The 23,200-nt window shown below is 46.5% G+C and overlaps 1 protein-coding gene across 1 annotated transcript in view; it reads right to left on the reverse strand.

Annotated features, from left to right (window-relative positions):
* Positions 1–23,200, reverse strand: part of CD151 (CD151 molecule (Raph blood group)) — a 59,706-nt gene that overhangs the window by 16,672 nt on the left and 19,834 nt on the right. Inside the window, exons 2-5 of the mRNA XM_015410636.1 lie at positions 16,712–16,813; positions 15,607–15,798; positions 9,816–9,890; positions 1,308–1,412 (exon numbers count right to left, since the gene is read on the reverse strand). Of these exons, the coding sequence (XP_015266122.1) occupies positions 1,308–1,412; positions 9,816–9,890; positions 15,607–15,798; positions 16,712–16,795 (456 nt within the window). The 5' untranslated portion in view covers positions 16,796–16,813. The remainder of the gene's footprint in view (positions 1–1,307; positions 1,413–9,815; positions 9,891–15,606; positions 15,799–16,711; positions 16,814–23,200) is intronic.

Raw genomic sequence — 23,200 nt, forward strand, 5'->3', positions numbered from 1 at the left:
CACGTTCCCCCCCCCCACCAAAGCTAGCCATCCAAAACAGTCCAGTGGAGCCTGAGTGGTGGGTGTTGCCTTCTGACACACTTCCGGTGATGTCAGGGGGTGTGGCCTATGCAAATGAGTTATGCTAATGAGTTATGCTAATGAGCTCCTGCACCTCTTTTTCTACGAAATGACCCCTGATCTCAGCACAGCACTGACCTCTTGCAGCGGCAGCAACGGGGTACTATTTCAGACTACACTCTCTTCGGTAGCATTGCTAGGTTTTTATTTATTTATTTATTTGGGATTTGTATCCCGCCCTACCCAAATGGCTCAGGGCGGCTTTAAGCAATCCTGCCCACTTCAGGGCCTTCCATCCTCATCAAAAATTATTCTCCCCCCGCCCCTTTCTAGGAAAGGCTAGTGTACCAGGGCACTGGTGCACGACAGTGGAACGAAAATAAAGACTCTGGTTGGTGGCAGGTTACCCAAGAAGAACCACTTAACCTTAGGAGAGAGGCTGGGGAGGAAAGAATTTCTTTAAGGGGGCTGGATCACACACCCCCACATGCACAGACCGAGTCCTCTGAGTAATTTCCCAGAGAGTCACGGGGGGGGGGGAAGAGGGTGAAATTCTTGACATGCATTTGAAGAAGTGCACTCTGACTCACAAAAGCTTGTGCTGAAATACACACTATTAGTCTCTGAGGTGCCACTGGCCTTCTAGCGGGGTTGGGAAGAGGCATCCGTGATAAACAGGCAAATGGGATGCAATTCCATTTACTGCCATCTACCAGACATGCCATTTCTCAGCCCAACTCTGCCATCTGTTCAGGCACAACAGGAAACAAGTGTCACATACCCCACTGTCCAAAGTAGCAAACAGGAGTAACACACTGGCTTCCTGCATGGTAAAAGGTAAAGGTTTCCCGTGCTCGGAAGACAGTCGAATCCGACTCTAGGGTGGCGGTGCTCATCTCCGTTTCCAAGCCGAAGAGCCAGCGCTGTCCGGAGACGTTTCCGTGGTCATGTGGCCGGCATGACGAAACGCCGAGGCGCACGAAGCGCTGTTACATTCCCACCAAAGCGGTACCTATTTATCTACTTGCAAGTTCTTGCTTTCAAACTGCTAGGTTGGCAGGAGCTGGGACCAGAGACGGGAGCTCACTCCATCATGCGGCACACTCGGGTTTCGAACTGCTGGACTACCGACCCTCCACAGCCTGCAGTTCAGCGTCTTAACCACTTGAGCCACCGCAGCAGTGGGGGGGTTGCTGACTGTTAATTCTGGTGGAAAAAAATCTTTATTCTCCATTTTTTAGACTTACCTCTTGCTGCAGTTTGTCGACTGCATTTGTCACACCTTCTTCGCCCGGCTTTCGGTACTTCTGGGTCATTGTGTCCTTCAGGTTTTGTTTCAACTCCGTACTCAGCTATGCAGGGAGCAGTGATGGGGATGAGAAATGGAAAGGAAACATGGTGACCATCATTCTCCAGTTCAGTCTCTCTGTCAGTTCCTATCATTATTGTTGATCGACCATCTTTTCCAAGGAAACAGAACACTTCCACTTAATGAAACACTGGCCTTAGAGCAACTCAGCCAACTCCTGGTCCAACGTTATAGGATATAAACGGGAATGAACACAACACAAGATTGGGTGAGGGATGCGGTGGTAGCCAAGTAAATGACCTTTGCTTCTCAAATGAAGAAATGCAGACCAGGCACTTTGCCTAAACCTTCCCCTCTTCTACACCTACTTCTGACTTTGCAGGACTCTTTCTCATCTTTTCTGCATGCGAACAGGCATTTCTTCTTCTCAAACCAACTTAGAAGAAGAAGAAGAGATTTTATCACCCCATGGCCCTTCACTACCCAAGGGAGTCTCAGAGCGGCTTACAAACTCCTTTCCCTTCCCCTCCCCACAACAGACACCCTGTGAGGTGGGTGGGGCTGAGAGAACTCTGACACAAAGTGCTGAAACTGCTCTTTTTCGAGAACAGCTCTTATCAGAACTATGGCTTGCCCAAGGCCATCCAGCCAGGGTGCAAGTGGAGGAGTGGGGAATCAAGCCCGGTTCTCCCAGATTAGAGTCCGCACACCTAACCACTACACCAAACTTAGGCAAAGCACTTGACGCTAGTTTAGATCCAAGCACTTTAGAACTTGATAGGGTTTGTGCTGTAGGCTGTCAGTAACCCTGAAGTTTGTGCAGGTCCAGTTCTGCTCCGTTCAACATCATGCAGGGCTCTTTTTGTAGAAAAAGCCCAGCAGGAACTCAGCATAATAGGCCATACCCAACAGCAGAAACTCATTAGCATATTAGGCCATCCCCTGACAGCACAGCTCATTGTCATATTAGGCCACTCCCCCATGTTACCAGAAGTGTGGTCATCCAGCCACACCCACCTTTTGCTTCTTATTCTGTTTGCCTTGTTTGTTGTCAAAACCCAGGGCTTTTTTGTAGCAGGAACTCCTTTGCATGTTAGGCCACACACCCCTAGTGAAGCCAATCCTAATGAGTTTCTGCTGTTGGGTGTGGCCTATTATGCTAATGAGTTCCTGCTGGGCGTGGTCAACTTGGGAGCCAGCCGGAACTCCGTTCCTGTGCGTTCCTGCCCAGAAATAGCCCTGAACATGAGACAGATGCAACATGCATGTAGCTGCTGACTGAGAAATGTGGTTCCTGGGGAGGCCATTGAAGGAACATGCTCCGTGCAACAAGGCAAGTGGGTACAAGGAAACACGTTATCCTAACTTAGACAAATGGTCCCTTTAGACCAACATGGATTGGCGGCGGCATGTTCTGTGGCGTCGCCAGCCAAGTTCTCTCTCAGTCCCACTAGCCAAGGTCCTATAAACTACAGATGCCAAGAACTCAATCTGGGACCTTTTACATTAAAAGACAGGGCTCTGCTACGGAGACTGGAGGAGGGGAGCACATGCCCAAGAAAACAAAGCTAGGATTTTGCATTCAAATACAGCATTAAATTCCGCATGAATAACAGGGAAGCACAAAAGGAGTGGCTGGAAACACATTTGTTTGTGCCAAATAACTGCCCTGATTGGAAGAAGAAGAAGAAGAGATTGGATTTATACCCCGCCCTTCACTTGGAGTCTCAGAGCGGCCTACAAACTCCTTTCCCCTTCCCCTCCCCACAACAGACACCCTTGTGAGCAATGTTCCCTCTAAGCTGAGTTAGTGTGAGTTAGCTCACAGCTTTTTAGCCTCCAGCTCACACATTTTTGTCTTAGCTCAGGAAGGAGGGCTCCAGAGTAAATTGATTTATGCAGTAGACAAATTGTTCGCTCACAACTTTAATGCCAGTAGCTCACAAAGTAGACTTTTTGCTCACAGGACTCCACAGCTTAGAGGGAGCATCGCCTGTGAGGTGGGTGGGCCTGAGAGAACTCTGACACAAACTGCCCCTTTTTCAAGGACGGCTGTGCCAGAGCTTGTGACTGACCCAAGGTCACATCAGCAGGTGCAAGTGGAGGAGTGGGGAATCAAACCCGGTTCTCCCAGATTAGAGTCCGCGCACTTAACCACTACACCAAACTGGCTCTCCAGTTTTGGGATTGGAGCCTAGAAGGCGCGAGGCTTTATGGCCTGCTAACTAGCATTAAACAGAAGGGGAGGGGGACAGACGACTTGTTGGCACTGAAAGCAAAATTATAAACACCACTCGATTAGCAGATGCCTTACTCAGGAAAGACAAAAGCCATTACCTGTGGGTTCATAGGGAAGAACTGCAGCATGGAATAGAAGCAGCAAAAAAAAAAAAGATCATCACAGTTTTATACACTCATTAGGAGAACACGTTAGCAAGCGGAGAAGTCAGAGGAGGAAATGCAACAGAAAGCACCCTGGGTTTGGGGAAGAAGGGGAAAGGAGGTTTACAAGGGAGGGAGGGAATGCAGGAAGGCAGGCAGGCAAACTGAGGCTTGCAAGACAAGTGTCATCCACAGCCTGTGGCGCTGCAACACCAAGGCTACAAATCCCCACATCCAGTGCTTTACACTGAATCTCATTAAAGCAGATGCCATACCTTTAGCCTTGGCTTGTGGTCTCTATTGTGTGAATTATGGATTTCCCATTAGTGAGTACTGGTGATGTCAGTGATTAGGTAAAGGTGAAGGTTTCCCTGGCTCGGAAGCCAGTCGAAAGATTAGATAGCGGTAAAGGTTTCCCCGGCTCGGAAGCCAGTCGAATCTGACTCTAGGAGTGCGGTGCTCATCTCCGTTTCCAAGCCGAAGAGCCGGCGCTGTCCAAAGACGTTTCCATGGTCATGTGGCCGGCATGACTAAACACCAAGGCGCGCGGAACGCTGTTCCCTTCCCACTGAAGTGGTACCTATTTATCTACTTGCAATTTCTTGCTTTCGAACTGCTAGGTTGGCAGGAGCTGGAACTCGAGACGGGAGCTCACTCCGTCATGCGGCACACTCAGGTCTCAAACTGCTGAACTACCGACCTTCCACAGCCTGCAGTTTAGCGTCTTAACCACTTGAGCCACCGCAGCCCCTTGTCAGAGATTAGGGCACTACAAATATTTTACACCTCATAGTTACATTGTGCACAGCTCCTTGATACCTGCATATCCCTAGTGCAGATACTCACGGGATAAGTCACAGAGTAAATCATCACCTACTCCTAAATCATGCCTTGTCAAACTTTTCTACATATCATGGAGAAACCATGGCTTGACGGTTGTGAACATGCTACAGAGTCTCACATTTCCTGTACCGGGCCTCTCCTCCCTTCATAGATGCTCACTTCCTTCTCCACATTGGCAAAATTTTGCTTCCTGGCCCTTAAAAAGAGGAAGCTTGTACCTTAGATAGCGAGTTGATGACAAATTAGCATTGTTTTTGTTTTGTTTTAATGAGATATTGTACTCGTTTTAAAGTTCTTTTATATATCCATTTGAATTTTATGTATTTATAGTGTATCTTATATTATTATTCCTCTTGGTAATCTTCTATATTGGCTGGTCGCTCGACCGTACTAATAAACTTGACTTGACTTCTCCACATTTTAGTTTTCTACCACACCCAAACAGGACAAATTAGTTAACTGCCAAACAAGAATCAAAAGCCAAAGTCCGAAATGGGTTTCTGATTTTGCTTTACCATTAGCCGTAACTATAATACAAAAAAGATAAGACGGGGTCTAGGACTTACCGCAAGTTATTGATGTATATTTCTGTTGTGCTTTGATTTACTTTGTGCTGTTATGGCCAATGGCTAAGACAATAAACGAATCTTGGAGAACTATAATATGACCAGTTCAGACATCACAGCAATCTATGATTACCAAGAAATGTAGAAGGAAATAGGCCCAGGAGAGGGAAGACAGCTAGGGTTGCCAAACCCTTCGGTTTGGCAGGGGTCCCCCACTTTTGGGGGGGTTCTACCCGCCACCGGCCAGCTAGCCAGCAGGGGAAGCCCCGCCCCCAAGCCCCACCACCCGCAGTTACCCCTCTCCCTTGAGAGAGAGGAGGGAGAGGGGTGGCTGCGGGCCACACGCCCGATCTCTGCCCAAGCGGAGATCGGGCATGTGGGGAAATGTTGGCTCCCTGCACTTAAAGGGGCCCCTTTAAGTGCAGGGAGCTGGTGTTTCCCTGTACGCCTGATCTCCGAGTGGAGATCGGGGGGCGCGGGGGGGGGCAAATGTCCCCAATGTGACGTCATCACATCGGGGATGCCCCGCCCCCACCAGGAACACCCCCCAAAGTCCCCCCGCTGGGGGAGAAGATGGACTTGGCAACCCTAAAGACAACACATGCAGTCACAACACATTCCCACCGGCCAAACCATGTGACCGTCATGAGTCTGAACCAAGCTTCCCTTTCACTGTACTCGGCATAGTGGCACAATCTGCTTTATCTTTCAGTAGCTGCTTCTGGCTAAGGAGAAGAAGTCTCGTTCTTTCACAAAGCCGTAGGCATCAGCATTGATTTGCTGTTCTTTTGCGATCAAGAAAAGAGTACTGTTCTAAAGTAGACGCACATGGATTGGTAGTCACTCCAAGTCGTATCAGCATATCAAGGTGAAAGACAATGTACTGGAAGGAAATATGTATTTCATGCAGATGCAAGCTGCTGAATGCTTGGTTAAAGAGTATTTTCACAAATTGAAACTGGCTCCGAAATTGCTGATTACTTTTGTGCTGTATTAAATGTACAGTGTAATATGGGGATTTCTGAGCAGAGATCATTCCAGGTGTTTTTTTTAACTTACTAGCTATAAACCCATGTAGTTTGAATCAACTGTCTTCCCCAATATTTTTTTACATGGGAGAATGGCCCATGTGCCATACGAATGCACCTAAAATACGGCTTTACAGTGAAATGCATTTTTTTTTTTACACTGGATGCTGAAAAACACAAGTGGAGGCTCACACACCACACCTTAGGACAGGGGTGTCAAACATGCAGCCCGCGGGCCAGAGACGGCCCGCCCAGGCCTTTGATCTGGCCCGTGGCTCTCTTCTCCTCCCCCTTCCCCACCCCTCTCCGCCTTCAACATTCTGAGCTGCCGCTGAGTGCTGGGAGCAGAGGGCAGGGCTGCTGAGCTTCCCAGTTCCCAGCCACGTGGCTCGGCTAGAGCTGTTTATTTAAGCCTGCCGTGCAAAAGGGAGGGAGCTCGGTGGTTGACCTGTGCTTCTGGGTGCTTCTGTTAACTTGGATTGAGGCTGCAGCCAGTAAGTCTGCTAGAGCTGTTTCATTTTTTTAAGTCTCCCATGCAAAGGGGAGGGAGCTTGTTGCTCTGCTTCCAGGTGCTTTTCTGTTGTGTTAACTGAGCTTCAGGCTGAAGCAAGTGGCTCTGCTAGAGCTCTTTATTGCTTTAAGTCTTCTGTGTGAGGGGGAGGGGATTTGGTTGCAAACACTATCGTCAGGCCCGTAGCTAACATGGGGCCCACGGGGCCTGCCCCCCCCCCGCTATTTTTGTGGGGCCCCGATCTTCAACTCCCCCCTCCCTCCCTCTGGCCCCCTCACCTCCTGATCGACCTGAGCCAGCATCTCCCCGCTTGAGCTCATCTGCGATGAGCTGAGTCTCTTTAGGACCCAGCAGCAACCGGTGGTTGACGGAGTCACACACACATTGGTCAGATTGCAGCAGTTAGATCCTCCTGTTGGATTTTCTGCTCCAGGCTCATCGGCTCAGGGAAGGAGTGAGGGAGGAGTAATGCCAATCAGTGTTCCCTCTAAGCTGAATTAGTGTGAGCTAGCTCCCAGTTTTTTAGCCTCCGGCTCACACATTTTTGTCTTAGCTCAGGAAGGGACGGCTCCAGAGCAAACTAATTCATGCAGTAGCCAAATCGCTCGCTCACAACTATAAAGCCAGTAGTTCTACTTATTTTAAAAACACGGCAACTTTTTTAGACCTTTTAGTGTCTATTAACATTGGGATGCTGGCTCATCTCAGAGGAAGGCTCTAGTGGGGGCCGTGTGGGTGCACGCCAAGCAGGACCCCCCCCTTGCCCTGGAGCCTTTGATGTAATTTGCTGGTGGGCCCCCCCCCCCAAGGCCTCCTCCCCCAAAAATCCCTAGCTACGGGGCTGACTGTCGTGCATCTTGATGGAGGCTTTTCTCTTGTGTTTACTGAGATTTGACACAAGAGCCACCTAGGTTTGCTAGGGTTCTGGGCTATCAATAATTCCTGTCTCTCCATTCTTCTTGGGGGCAGTGTTTGTTTAGTTCGCACTAGGTTTTTTCCCTGGGCTATCCAGGTCATGGCTCAGTTGAAGAGCCTCTGCTTGGCATGCAGGGTTCCATCGCTGGCACCTCCAGTTAAAAGAAACCAGGCTGTGGCTTATTATGAGAAAGACTTCAGGCTGAGACCCTGGAGAGCCACTGCCGACTCTGAGTAGACCTGGAAGAGGAGAGAAGCTTACAATGCCCAGCCATTTCGTGTTTTCCCTTTGGTCCTAGCCTCAGAGTACTGGCCATGAGAGCAGGCTGGGGAAAGTAAAGTAGCATAATTTGCACACGCTGAGACACTGCCGCTGCGTGGTTAGGCTGGGGAAAGTTCAGCAATGGGGAGGATATGGGATTCCCTCCCTGAGAGTTTTGTAGGCCCCCACTTCCATAATGGTGCTTTTACCCACACTTAGGGTTGCCAAGTCTCTTACCTGCTATAGAGGGGGGACCCGGTCCGCACGCGCACCCTGATGACGTCACCCGGAAGTGACATAATCACGCTGGGAACATCGCCAGGCGACACTCTAGCAATCGCCCGGCAACATGCCCGGCGTGATTATGCCACTTCTGAACGACGTCATCGCGCTGGGCATATCGGCCTGATCTGGCCACTTCAGGGGTGGGGTCCCCCCCGCCGGCCGGATTGGGACCGGTGGATTGGGGCCCTTTTGGCGGGGGAATCCCCACCCCCCGAGGGGACTTGGCAGCCCTACCCACACTAAATACTAAATAACACACTTTCAAAACACTTTGCAGCTGGGTTTTACGGTGTGAAATGGCAAAATCCACTTGCAAATGGTAGCTGAAGAGGACTGAAACTGCATTTTAGCATGTGTGAGAGCTCCCTTATTTGCCAACTCCAGTTTGGGAAACAACAGGAGATTTGGGGTGCCGGGGCCCAGGGATGGCACCATTAGGGGAGGTATTGGGGCATCAACAAGGTCTAACTCCACACAACCCGTCCTCCAAAGCAGCCATTTTCTCAATGGGAGCTGTCAGGTCAGTTGCAATTCCAGTTTCCCAGGCCCCACCTGGAGGTTGGCAACCCTATTTACGGCCCAGACCGACAAAGTCCTATTTATGTCATATCCAGCCCTCATAACAAATGAGTTCGACACCCCTGCCTTAGAATAACCCCTCACCCTGGCATTGCCGCACGGGCCCATATAGCTAGAGTACAATGTGGAACTTATTGCTCTCCCACACTAATTGCCAGTTCAGGATATCAGTCTCTTGCAGTACAATGCAGGGTTCCACCTTTCTAAATCAACAGGCTTAGAAGGGTTTATATCGGCTTAGAATTGCAGTATTGGTCACTTCAGGCTTTTTGGTGTGGTCAACTTTCTGTCCAACAGTGGCCTAAAAGTAAAGGTTCCCTTGCTCGAAAGCCAGTCAAGTCCGACTCTAGGGCTGCGGTGCTCATCTCCGTTTCAAAGCCGAAGAGCCAGCGCTGTCCGAAGACGTTTCCGTGGTCATGTGGCCGGCACGACTAAACACCTAGGCGCACGGAACGCTGTTTCCTTCCCACCGAAGAGGTACCTATTTATCTACTTGCAATTTCTTGCTTTCGAACTGCTAGGTTGGCAGGAGCTGGAACTAGAGACGGGAGCTCACTCCGTCATGCGGCACACTCGGGTCTCGAACTGCTGAACTACCGACCTTCCACAGCCTGCAGTTCAGCGTCTGGAGTACCGGTCTATAACTGGGGGAGGCAAGGAAAGAACCAAATCACAACAGAATGACAGATATAACTGCCAGGAGGGGAATGGGTGTGTGTGCACATGGCGCAATGCACTCACTGGGAGGAGACTTGTACAGAGTAAGAAGGAATGGTTTTCACCTGGCAAACACAGCCCATCAGACCGACTGGCCCTTTGCCAACTGTTCCCTATAGTTGCTTAAAGGTAAAGGTAACGATTCCCTTGCTCGAAAGCCAGTCGAATCAGTCTCTAGGATTGCGGTGCTCATCTCAGTTTCAAAGCCGAAGAGCCAGCGCTGTCCGAAGACATTTCCGTGGTCATGTGGCCGGCATGACTAAATACCAAGGTGTACAGAACGCTGTTACCTTCCCACCGAAGTGGTACCTATTTATCTACTTGCAATTTCTTGCTTTCAAACTGCTAGGTTGCTTACCTGCCGGTAATAGATATAGGCCAGGGTTCCAGCGATTATTTCAAGGAGGAAGATGCACAGCAGCAATATAAAATACTGCAAAAGTTAAAAGAAAAAGAAAAAGTTAAAATGCGGCACGCGGCAGGATAGCCCTGGGAAATCAATTTAAAGCCGAGGGAAGATGTTCACAGTGCTCTAAAAGAGATTCCATTTCCCCATCAAAACATGTTGCGACAGAACGAACGGAGTCAGTGCCAGCGCGATCGTAAAACCCAGAAAATTAACAGGAGGCAGCTGAGCTGAGAGCTAGTGGCAGACCTGGATATAAAATTATGGGTTTGGGGTTCTGGAGATTTGCTGGATGTAATTCAATACTATCTGGGGATGAAAAGAAATTTGGATCTAGGTTTCTGATTTTTTTCACAGCCCTTGACTCTATGTGCCAAACTAGAAGAAGAAGAAGAAGAAGAAGAGACTGGATTTATACCCCACCCTTCACTACCCAAGGGAGTCTCAGAGCAGCTTACAAACTCCTTTCCCTTCCCCTCCCCACAACAGACACCCTCTGAGGTAGGTGGGGCTGAACGAGCTCTGACAGAAACTGCTCTTTTTCAAGAACAGCTCTGACAGAACTACGGCTTGCCCAAGGTCGTCCAGCAGGTGCAAGTGGAAGAGTGGGGGAATCAAACCCGGTTCTCCCAGATTAGAGTCCGCGCACTTAACCACGACACCAAACTGGCTCTCAATGTGACGTGAAGGCGTCCACAGGTCAGTTCCATGGATGCCACTGCCATTTTAAAGCAACTTTAAAATGTCTCAAAGCCCACAGTGTGGCAGGCTAAGGCACTCTTGTTCCCTGCCACACACTTTTCCAAGTGCTGAAACGGCCACACACACGGCTGTTCCAGTGCTTGAAAAGGTGTGCAGGGGAGAACAAGAACCCAGTCATTGCAACATTTTTTAATTGCTTTAAAATGGTGGCGGCATCCACAGGTCTTGCCTTTTGTGTAATTTGGCCCTATGAAATCTTTCTTAATGAGTAACGGAAATCTTAAGAAGAAGAAGAAGAGATTGGATTTATACCCCGCCCTTCACTTACCCAAAGGTGTCTCAGAGCGGCTTACAAACTCCTTTCCCTTCCCCTCCCCACAACAGACACCCTGTGAGGTGGGTGGGGCTAAGAGAACTCTGACACAAACTGCTCTTTTTCAAGGACAGCTGTGCCAGAGCTTGTGACTGACCCAAAGTCACATCAGCAGGTGAAAGTGGAGGAGTGGGGAATCAAACCCGGTTCTCCCAGATTAGAGTACGCACACTTTACCTCTACACCACCACTACACCAAACTAAGTTTCACCTTGTTTACCAAATTGGCTCAGTCGAAGTCGCCAGAAGTATCATTGCTTAGCAAAACAACAACATTGTCCTGGCAAAACAGAAGGTCAGACTTCGAGCAACACACAATTATACCATGAAGCCCATATATCCTATAGGTTCAGAGGAGAGTACCGTAGACCAAGATCACTCTGAAAATGTGAATACAGTGGAAGACCAGGATCAGAAATTACTACTACTTTTATGTGATACTCCAGTAAGCCTAGGACGATATAAACAGGGCCACAAGTCAGTCTTCCACCAAGGTTTCAGCCTAAACAAGGTGCCTTCAGGATACTGTGTAAGCCAGGCCCTGTGGCTGGTTTAATAACTGACATTTGATCTAAACGATTTCAGTAAGGAAGTTCTTGAAGCCACTGTAAGAAAACTGGAAAGGGTGAAGATATGATAGAATCCCTCAGAGCTCCAATGCAAAGAAAAGATCCGGCCTTTTTTGTACCAGAGAAGATTTAGATTCTCTTCCAGCAAATACATAAACTCCATCAAAGCTGATCTTGGTCAGAAGCAGAGCAAGTTAATATTTTGTTCAACATCTGCCAATAGATCAGGTAACTATTTGCTTATTAAGAGGGGGGAACCCTTCCACTGAACTTGTGTGAGCGTATAAAGTATAGAATATCTTGATCGAAACAAGAAAGATTACTACACACTCATTTCATTTTACATTGTGATCCAGAGTGCCTCACCCTACTGATTTTATTCCCGGGCATTTTTTATTTTATTTTTTCCAATATAACTACAACCAACAAACAATTGAACATTAACACTGTACATGAATAAAGTTTCAGTTATTGATGCAATAAGCTAGAAATTAAAAGTAATTTTCAAAAGTTATATAAAGTCATAAGTCCTGTATCAATTACTTTACAGTTCATTCCAAAAATTAAATTAACCAACTGGTTTTCAAGAAATCATAATATCGGTACTGAGAGTAACACTTGTTTTCAAGAACATCATCTACTTCTTCCAAAATCGGGAACCATCTTTCTAAATATATATATCAGGTAGTCCTGTCATGGTTGTGGAATGTGGAGGGGTACCCTCCCTCTCGTTCTCAGCTCTATCCTGCTCAGCTGCTGTGTGCTATCTTATGCTTGACCTTGTAGATGTTCCAGCTGCAGTTTCCACGGCTAGGAAAGTTAACGGCTTTTCTGCTATGCCCGCTTGCTTTGCCCCGCGCGCGAGTTATATCCATTGACTCATGCTTACAGGGGGAAGGTTTGATTTCACTATAAGTCAGAGGCCCTACTACTGACGGCCATTCCTGACACAAGCTGTACACGTGTTCTTTAGTCCTAGATCCACTAATAAACAGCTATCTTCTTATGAAGCCCTGTGTGGTGTGACCTGACTAAGGGGCCTGACAATATACTGAAGAGCTTTTTGATGGCTCTGAATTAGATAGTGCATCTGACATTTTGTCCATTATTAAGTGGTCGCAGATTTTAAAGTACCAACTTTTTACAGTGGGACTATCTTCGGTCTTCCAGCATCTCCCAGGCATTTCATACCGGTTCTAGTCTAGTACTCCTGAGCTAAAGAGACCACAACTGACCAATGTACAACTTCACTTATCACAAACTTTCAACATGCAAGTGTAATTAAATTTTTAAAAAAATAAAAAATTGTTACCTAATGAAGCTGCCTTAGCTTTCACCGTACTGACTGAAAGTGGCTTTGCAAAGACTCGAGAAGAAGTTTTGCCTAGGCCTTGTACTCAAAACTCTTTTAAAACTGAACACAGAGTATCTCGGCAGCACGAAGTCATCACAAATTTATTGCGGCTTCAACAACTGCGTGCCAGAACTCTCATCTTCAAGTGCAAGAGATTGAAGCTGAGACCACGTATACGCAAAGCATATATTTTACCACTGGACTATGGCCTCCCAATAGTTTTCAAAGCTACAGTTGCTAGTTCTCTTTTGCAAATGAAATGTAACCCCTTCCGCTGACAACGCTTGTCTTGAAATGTAACCCCTTCCACCGACATGAGCAGAAACTCATCACAAGCTTGTTAGGTGACAGTGGAATGTTTAATTGCTTGGGGCCAGACAGGATGCTGGAATAGCTGGACTTCTCATAGGGAGGGTTTCCCAAATGGGCAAATGCCGAGGACATGCTTGCTACATAGTAGGCTGCAGGAATAGTTTCAGGAACTTTGGGAAGAACTGGCAGACAGCTGTTTCAAAAGAAGTCACAGTGCATGCAAGGATTTCCCCAGCCAAGCTACTCAGATGAATCAACAAAGTTGCACTCCCTCTATCCACCTTCAAGCACAGGCCATCCACCAGGGTAACTTTCAAAAGAAAAACGTCAGGACGGACAGTTGCTCCTTGCCTAGCATTCTGGTCTGGTTGTGGTAGCACCTGACGCTGCATAGTGATATAGGGGTGGGGAGGAAGTGGGAAAGCATCTTCTTAGATGTTTGTGGAGGGGGGGGGGAGAACTCCTTTCTGACTTCAATAGCCCACTTAGGTAATTTCTTCTGACCATAATCACAGAGCATTTTCTGAATACAGTTACTAAATTGTGCTGTAAAAACATGCTCAGTCTGTGGATCACCATAAAGACGAAGAGCAGGGCTATTTTGGGGCAGGAACGCACAGGAACGGAGTTCCGGCTGGCTCCCAAGTTGGCCACGCCCAGCAGGAACTCATTAGCATAATAGGCCACACCCAACAGCAGAAACTCATTAGGATTGGCTACTTTAGGGGTGTGTGGCCTAACATGCAAAGGAGTTCCTGCTACAAAAAAAGGCCCTGGGTTTTGACAACAAACAAGGTAAACAGAATAACAAGCAAAAGGTGGGTGTGGCTGGATGACCACACTTCTGGTAACATGTGGGTGCGGCCTAATGTGCTAATAAGCTGTGCTATCAGGGGTGTGGCCCAATATGCTAATGAGTTCCTGCTGTTGGGTGTGGCCTATTATGCTAATGAGTTCCTGCTGGGCTTTTTCTACAACAAGAGCCCCGACGAAGAGTATAATTTCACATGACTTTCCGTGTCAAGATCTAAATGTTTAGTAGATAAAGAAACCAGGACTTGCTGCTGCCCTTTAGCCTTGCTGGCAATATGTTTTGGGTATATGCTGAGCTCAGATCTGGTGAAAACCTCCAAAGCAACTCAGGCTGGGTGGATAGCACAAAGTATGCTTTGTGCATATTTCCTCATCACCCGAGGCCAACTAAAGTGGAGGGTGAGTGGCAGCAGACAATAGACCTGTCACAACCAGCAACTCAGAGAAGGGAAGAAACAAAAGGATCTTTTGTTTTCAAGAGACAACTATTAGTTTTCTGGTGGCCAAGTAACAAAGGGCCAAAATAACAAAAAAGGATCAGCTTTTTCATCTGTAATTCCTAGTTTGGAAAGACAAAACAGAAAAGGAGAACTCTCTCACCCAGTGAGCTATTGTGTGCATGCCAAAATGGACTGCTACAGTCTACAGGCTACGTCAGCTCGAGTATTGTCATGAGTCACCAGAAGCATTGTGTGTCATCTCTCAAAATAACGTCTCGGATCTTGGTGACAACAAAAGGTCACGCAGCAATAATGCAAAGAGAGCGACTTCACTTCCCCCCCCCCTTTTCTTTTTTGCAGTGCCAGGCAGTTTCTCCTTCTATAACTCATCCTTCTATAACTATAACAATACTGATTGTTGGTCCTAAGTTTTACAAGCTTTCTGCAACACAGGCATCAATACCCATGTAAGAGAGATCACTACACGAAGCAGCCCTTAGTGAGAATGTGTCTAGCTCACAGACCCATTTCTGCGTCCAATTCTGTTCACTCATATTTCCCTGATGTAGCAATATGGCTCTCATAAGAACATAAGAGAAGCCAATGTTGGATCGGGCCAATGGCCCATGCAGTCCAACACTCTGTGTCACACAATGGCCAGAAATACCAGGTGCCATCAGGAGGTCCACCAGTGGGGCCAGGACACTAGAAGCCCTCCCACTCTTGCCCCCACCCAAGCACCAAGAATACAGTGCATCACTTGCCCCAGCCTGAGAGTCCCTATCTATACCTTGTGGCTAATAGCCACTGATGGACTTCTGCTCCATATGCTTATCTAATTCCCTCTTGACGCCGTCCATGCTTGTAGCTGCCACCATTTCCTGTGGCAGTGAATTCGATGTGTTAATCACTCTTTGGGTGAAAAACCACTTCCTTTTATCCGTTTTCATGGAGTGCCCACGAGTTCTTGTATTGTGAGAAAGGGAGAAAAGCACCTCTTTCTCTACCTGCTCTATCCCATGCACAATCTTATAAACCTCGATCATGTCACCCCTCAGCCGTCGTTTCTCCAAGCTAAAGAGCCCCAAGCGCTTTAACCTTTCTTCATAGGGAAAGTGTCCCAACCTCTCCTTCCACATACGCAATCCCATACCCAAGTATTTATGACCAGAAAACCCACCGCTCTCAGCAGGTTCCGCTGCTCTCTGAACGTGGCACAGCAGCCTAAGATGCCCGTGATCATGACGACGACTCCTGCCACGACCAGGATATAGGCTGTTGCCATGTACGTATTGGACTGCAGGAGGCTGATGTAGTCACTCTTCTCTATTAGAGTCCAGATGCCTACTGCCATCACAGCGCCACCTGCCAACTGGGAGAAGAAAATGAAGTCAGGAAAAGGTTGCCCCCTTTTTAACAAGAGGCAGCATTGTCTTTTGAGGGAAATGTCTTTCCTTGCCAGTGGTCATTCAGAAAGGCCTGGTGGGTTATCAGTGTTCCCTCTAAGCCGAGTCAGTGTGAGCTAGCTCACAGTTTTATAGCCTCTGGCTCACACATTTTTGTCTTCGCTCAGGAAGGAGGGCTCCAGAGAAAACTAATTTATGCAGTAGCCAAATCGCTCGCTCACAACTTTCACGCCAGTAGCTCACAAAGTAGACTTTTTGCTCACAGGACTCCACGGCTTAGAGGGAACTTTGGTGGGGATCCAGGTCCATGACGTACTACTCCACTCCTGTTGTTGTCCGTCCCACAGAACTGAGTGGATGTACCAGTATCCCGGCAAAAATATCCCAAACAGAGAGGAATTCATACTCTATTGGAATGTCCAATAGATCCAGGTCTGCTCCTTCTAGGCCTGGTATCCCAATCAAATATTATCGATACACTGTTGTTTGATCACAGCCGACTGTTCCATAAAAAGGAGGAATGCTAATGCACAGGTTCTGGTTTACGTTTTAGAAATTGCATTACGGTGCCATTTGTTAGCAAGGGTAGCACTGAAGGCTGCAGCGATCGGGGCAAACCAAGCAGCACAGCAAAGCTTCTTCTACTGGCTACCCGCTGCTAACTGCAGACATCTCCAAACAATAAACAGAAATACAAGCAGCTTGTCAGTCATTAAAGCCATGGCTTTTGAAAGAGATCCAATAATTTCCGAGGAGATCAACAGAATCAATGTACTTGTCCAGGCTATATTAGAAAGGACACAAGTATTCCTCTGGCCACATCTCAAATTCACAGTGTGTAGCCGTGAGGTACGCAAATGGTTAGAGCTGGCCCCTTACCCAAAAAAAGAAGTTGAAGATGAAGAGCAGATATTTGAGGCAGATGGTCCCACATGTCTCCTTGTTTTCGTTATATTCACGCATTGTCGCCGCTAAGCAGAGCTGTGGAAATGGAAGAAGAAAAAGAAAAGTTAAGCCCAGCTAGAATCCTTTCCTTTTCTCATCGGACTAGTCTTCAGAGACCTCATGAAGACACACCTTAAAACAGAACCTATCACAGGAAGAAGCCAAATGTATTCGTTCAAGGCCAGGTCTGGACTTTAATCTTTCGGTGCCATGACACGGAAGGCTCTACCTTACATCCCCTCCAATATAAACTTCCCAGATAGATGGCACCAAGTTGAGCCTCCGTGTTGATGCTAATATGGTGGAAATTATATAGGCAGGGGTCATTTCGTAGAAAAAGAGGTACAGGAGCTCATTAGCATAGCTCATTAGCATAACTTATTTGCATATGCCACACCCCCTGACCTCACCGGAAGTATGTCAGAAGGCAACACCCACCGCTCAGGCTCCACTGGACTGTTTTGGATTGCTAGCTATTGGGGGGGAGGGATGTGCAGATCTGTCCTCGCAGAGGAGGGAGAGCTTGTGCCTGAATAAAGCTTGGTCTTAAAGCTGCCACTGGACTGTTTTGGACCAGGGGGCCGGGCTCTGCAGCTTACCTGGCTGCTTCTTGCTCTGACTGAGGGCTGCTGGGAGCAGGGGGTGGGGCTTGTTGCATGTGACCGCCCCCTGGGCTCTTTACTGCCGGAGCTCTGCTCCTGTGCGCTCCTGCAGGAAATGACCCCTGTATATAGGTGAAAGTATCCTTGAAGAGAGATTTGGCCAAGTAGAGTAAATCACTATTACTAAAAAGCTCTGTGTTATGTATTGTGTTATATGGATAGCTTGAATTGTGGAATGAGCCTGAGCTTCAGTCACAAGCTTCCTAGACTCTCAGTATCCTGAAATCAACAGCCTGATTGGTCCATTGCACAACGGCAGCCAATCAGGGAAGACTATGACTTTCAGTGGGGACAAACCCTACTGGTCCTAAGCACTCACTTCTGATTGGACCTTACTGTTCTAGGGGTGTGGTTTAGCCAGTTCCAAACTGTATATAAGTTGGGATTGTTCCGTGTGTGTTCTGTGTTGTCGCGTGTACTGTTCTAATAAACTGAAATAAATGGATTAAAGAAAGAGCTGCCTGATCTCATGTTACAACACTCCACAAAACAGCAATTGGTCCAGCTCATGTTTTTTCTGATATTAGAAGGAGCAAGCCATCATTGGATTTACCATGTAGTTGCAGTTTGAAGCACAAAAGTATTTTCTTTTGTTTCCTTCCCATTTGGAAACTACACAGCCCCCTCAGGAGATGGTGCATGAACGCTGGGGAGAAAACCCGCAGCGATGGGAATCTGCTCATCCCCAAATCAAGCCCATTTCTACATGTCCCTTTTGTTCAGTTATATAAGAAAATAATTTTTTTTCCCCTCTTGGCAGATGTGAAGGCACAGTTGTCAGGAGAGAAGCGGCTCTGAGATGACATAATTCATCCAAGACAGTATCGGGAAGAGAGTGGCAAGCTCCGCTCTTGGCTCCCTGACAACTCAGCCATCACGAAAAATTACCACATGACGACGATAAAATATGAGAGGCAACTTCAGACACATCAGGTTGTCCTAGAACAGTGGTGGCGAACCTATGGCACAGGTGCCAGAGGTGGCACTCAGAGCCCTCCCTGTGGGCACGCGTGCCATCGCCCCAGCCAGGCCCAGACCATCATTAAAGTGTCGAATTCTCTGCCAAATAATGTTAAGTAAATGAAAGCATTTGGGATTGCTTTCCTTACTTTGTTTGGATCATCTTAAGTTAATGTATGAGTGTTTTTTTCAAAAGTAAAACCTCAGTATTCAGGTTAAATTGCCGTGTTGGCACTTTGGGGTAAAAAAGTGGGTTTTGGGTCACAGTTTGGGCACGCGGTCTCTAAAAGGTTTGCCATCACTGTCCTAGAACCTCATGCCCACCTATTTTTCTTATGCTGCTCATAAAGGATGAGAGATTTACTGTCCTGTGGAGAGAAGACTTTTTGTTTATCAATATCAGAGAACATATTATTCAAGGGCAGCAACCTCTAAAAAGAAGAGCAGTAAAATAAAATGGTCATTGCACACCACAAAGGAATCCTGGGAATTGTAGTTTTAGAAGGTTGCAGAGCGCTATCTCTTAGTGATCCCGGGCAGCACACAATTCCCAGGAGTCCTCAGAAGAAACAAGGCCAGTGAACCTGGCTTGAAAAGACTGCAGTACAAGACTAGAGATGTAAAATTTCCGGAAATTTTGAAGCTCGGAAGAAAACCTGTTTTTTTCCCGGAAGAAAACAGAAATTTTCGGAAAAATTGAAAAAAAATGCTACATTAGCCCTTCTTTTTTCTTTCCCAGATTGAAAGTCATTCTGTTACTTTAGGAACATAAGATATGACTACGGACATTTTTACTTGGCATGAAATTATCACAACTAGAATATTAAAAATATAGTGTATCCAAACAATTATTACAAACAGAATACCCACCCACATGCAAAAACAAAACTGAAACCTTTTTCTTTTCATGTGACAATAGCTCCTCCTAAAGGAAGAAATGCATCTTGTTCTTGCACTGGAGAGTTCAGTTTGTAACCTAAGACTTGCTTGTCCTCAGTGCACAGTGCACGGAAATTAGATCAATCTGATACCATACATATTTTTTAGAAATGATTTGGAAAATATTTGAACACCTTGTCTTAAAATATTTTATTTATCATGTTAAAATAAAATGTTCAATAATCATTTTTTTTCCTTTCTTTTTTCAATTTTTCGGGAAAAAACAAAAAGGGCTTCAGGAAAAAAACGGGGGGAAACGGGTTTTTTCTTAATTTTTCCGGGTTTTTTTCCCCGGGCTTTCACATCTCTACACAAGACATGACCGAACAGATTTGCCCAAGCTGAACTTGTACTTTTAATTCTGTGAAGTCTGCATGTTGAATGTTTTTAGACCACATGCATTACAGAAAAGTGACCCCAAAGTTTTTCAGTATTATTAGATAGGTGCACAAGGCTTTAAGGGAGGAAAAATAAGTGGTCAGCCATAGTTTGTTCAGGATGGGGGGAGACAGCTTAAAGTTCAGTCCTGAGGAGGGTTTCCTATAAACTACAAAAAATGCATCACAGAGTGGGTATTGCTACTTTCCCCCCTTTTGAGAACTTACAAATTATAATATCAACACTGATATTAAATGAATGGCAAAAAGATTGCTCAAATTCTATCAGGACATTGAGGACGCTGCAAAAACCACAACTGGAAGGAGGTTTGTCATGTCCCAGTCTCTTGAAATATAATCAAGCAGCTAAACTAAAAACAATTCATAAAGGGTGATTTTTTAAAAAATTGTCCATGGCACCCATTAGAGTATTTCTGTTGATAGGAAATCAGTGGAGACACTGTGCCTGTGCTGAGAGGCATCTACTTCAGGGGACCGTAAAATCCAACTCCTTGGTCCAATTCACTTGAAAGTTGGGGGGGTATGTAGATTAGAGGGGGAATTACGTTCTGAGCAAAATTGGTGGCATTATCTTTGTAAAATAACTGTCCGAGATCCTCCAGCGTATTTCCTTCTGAAATTAATGGACCCAAAGAACCAGAAAAACTACACGGACTTGAATCCCAAGCTAGTACACAAACACAAGCAATTGTGGAAAAAATCCCACCACCACCCTAGAACCCCAGAGATGAAATTATAATGAATTTTTTTCCTTTGTGCACACCCCTAAGGATCACATCTCCAGTGGAAAAGGCTGGCCACTCCATGCCATAGTAGAGTAAAGGACAAAGATGTAATTGCCATCCAATACATCCCAACCAGTTGTTTTTAAATATGATTTCAATTTAAAAATTGAACACGACTGAATGAATTAACACTGAGGAATTTCACATTACCCTTTTTAACCCGTTCTGAAGCCGTTTTTGATCCGTTGTGGAGTAAACCGGTATAGGGCTGCCATTTCATACATGGCTTTCCCCTACCGGTAAAGAGCTGGATCTGAAACGGTTTGCCATTTTAGACTGCACCGCTTTTTCCCCACCGTTTTTCGCCCATGCGGGCGATCTCCGGCTTTTTTTTAAACGTTCGCTTTAGAGCGCTATAGCGCTATAGTGCTCTAACACAACACTCCAAGCATTCCAATAGGGTTCATATAATGCTGTTGTGTAATAGCGTTATACCGTTATTGCGCTATAAAGCGAACGTTAAAAAAAAAGCTGGAGATCGCCTGTGCGGGCAAAAACGGCTGGGAAAAAGGGCATCGGAACCGGGAGAGGAAACTGAAGACTACTTGGAAGCAGTTGACAGGTAAAATGCTTCAGCCCCATTTCCTAAATGGGACAGTAGCGTTTGTGTGTGAAATTACAAATATATTCCGGTAGGGAACCGGTTCTAAAACAGTTCTGTCTGAAATGACAGACCAGAAACCGTTTGGGAACCATTCCTCTTCCGGATTATATCGTCTGTCTGAAATTCCTCACTGTTCTGATATTTCTCTTGTCAGTGAGTAGCAGGCATGATTTAATGTGTTAAGAACATTTCCATGCCACCTCTCCAGAGAGCCTGCTCAAGGTGGCTCACAACATAAAGCATGATTTAAAAATATTAAAAATTAACAAGCTATTAAAAACTCACCACAGGAACATTTAGCAACTTAAGATTTATTTCATGTCTACTGTAATACCGTATACATGACAGACAGAACGCCCGGCTAGGCTGAGCATGGTATAACATTTGTATTTTGCAATCTCTGGGTTCTGATCAAAGCGCATTAGGCAGCAAAAGGCGTCGTGCATGGGTGATAGCCAGTGAGTCATATAACAGCCATTTCTGTCACCAATGGTCCTGGTCAGTAATAGCATCTCACAGTACAGCACAGCTATTCTTGCATTTAAACCCATAAATCAAGAAGAGCACTGCTGGGACTTAAATACCCTATACAGATCACTGGAGATGTGATCATTAGGAGTGTGCACAAAGAAAAAACATTACACAGGGGTCATTTCCTGCAGGAGCGCACGGGAGCGGAGCTCCGGCAGTAAGGAGCTCAGGGGGCGGGCACATGCAACAAGCCCCACCCCCTGCTCCCAGCAGCCCTCAGTCAGACCACGAGGAACAAGAAGCAGCCCCCCATCCCGCCTTCAGGTACAAGCTCTCCCTCCTCTGTGAGGACAGAGCTGCACGTTCCCCCCCCCAAGCCAGCAATCCAAAACAGTCCAGTGGCACCTTTAAGACCAAGTTTTATTCAGGCACAAGCTCTCCTTCCTCTGTGAGGACAGATCTGCACGTTCCCCCCCCCCCAATAGCTAGCAATCTAAAACAATCCAGTGGAGCCTGAGCAGTGGGTGTTGCCTTCTGACACACTTCCGGTGATATGGCATATGCAAATAAGTTATGCTAATGAGCTCCTGCATCTCTTTTTCTACGAAATGACCCCTGCCATTACATTAAAAGCATATTATTATTATTTTTTTACACAGTATTACGGGGAGATAAATTCACTACATCTCTTAGGAACAGACAATCTAGCACCTGAGCATTGTATAGTCTGCACAAAGAGGAAAAGGCCTCAGTGACAGAGGACATAGGATGCTTCCAAAAAGTCCCAGGTTCTATTCCTGACATCTCCAATTAAAAAACTTTTCTACAAACGGGTGCGGGGAAAGACTTTTCTCTGCCTGAAACGATAGGGAGTTGCTGCCAAGCAGAATAGACAGTACTAACCCAAACAGTAAAAAGCAGGTTCACTGCATCATGTTTCAAGCTGGATTCGGCAATAATATGAATTATCCAAATAAAGAGCATGACTGATTTCTTCTGAATATTTAGGCAGCTTCTGTTAGTTACAGGGAGAGGCAAAGTGCTACAGAAGGCAATGAAGTTCCGTCCCAACACCAGAAAACCTGCTCAGCCTTACTTGTCTGGAGCTTCTAAGATTCACCCAGCACTGTCTCAGCGGCACTTGAATATTGGTCATCACAGCTGACGGGGATGGCAACTCTGCATGAGGAGGCTAGGATTTCCTGGACTTTGAATCCTGCAATAACTAGTATATTCTGGATTTATAATCAATTGTGACATATGCACAATATTGCCTAGTGCTTATAAGACTGTTGCAAACAAAGGCACCGCTAGAGGTCCTTTACAGCCACAGTGCATCAGAAGAAAGGCGATCTGACTCTCTCTAGCTTAAGGCACATGGCCAGGAGAGACCACCAATTTAATACCACCCAAGGCATTCGTCACTTTTTCAGCTAAGACCCTGCCTCTTTATGGCCAATTCACTTGTCAAAACTTATAGGTCGAGAGCAGGGGTCGTTTCGTAGAAAAAGAGCTAGGGGAACTCATTAGTATAACTCATTAGCATATGCCACACCCCCTGACATCACCGGAAGTGTGTCATAAGGCCACACCTCCTGACGTCA

Source organism: Gekko japonicus, unplaced genomic scaffold (assembly GCF_001447785.1).
Source record: "Gekko japonicus isolate JY-2015 unplaced genomic scaffold, Gekko_japonicus_V1.1 scaffold4277, whole genome shotgun sequence".
NCBI classification, from domain to species: Eukaryota; Metazoa; Chordata; class Lepidosauria; order Squamata; family Gekkonidae; genus Gekko; species Gekko japonicus.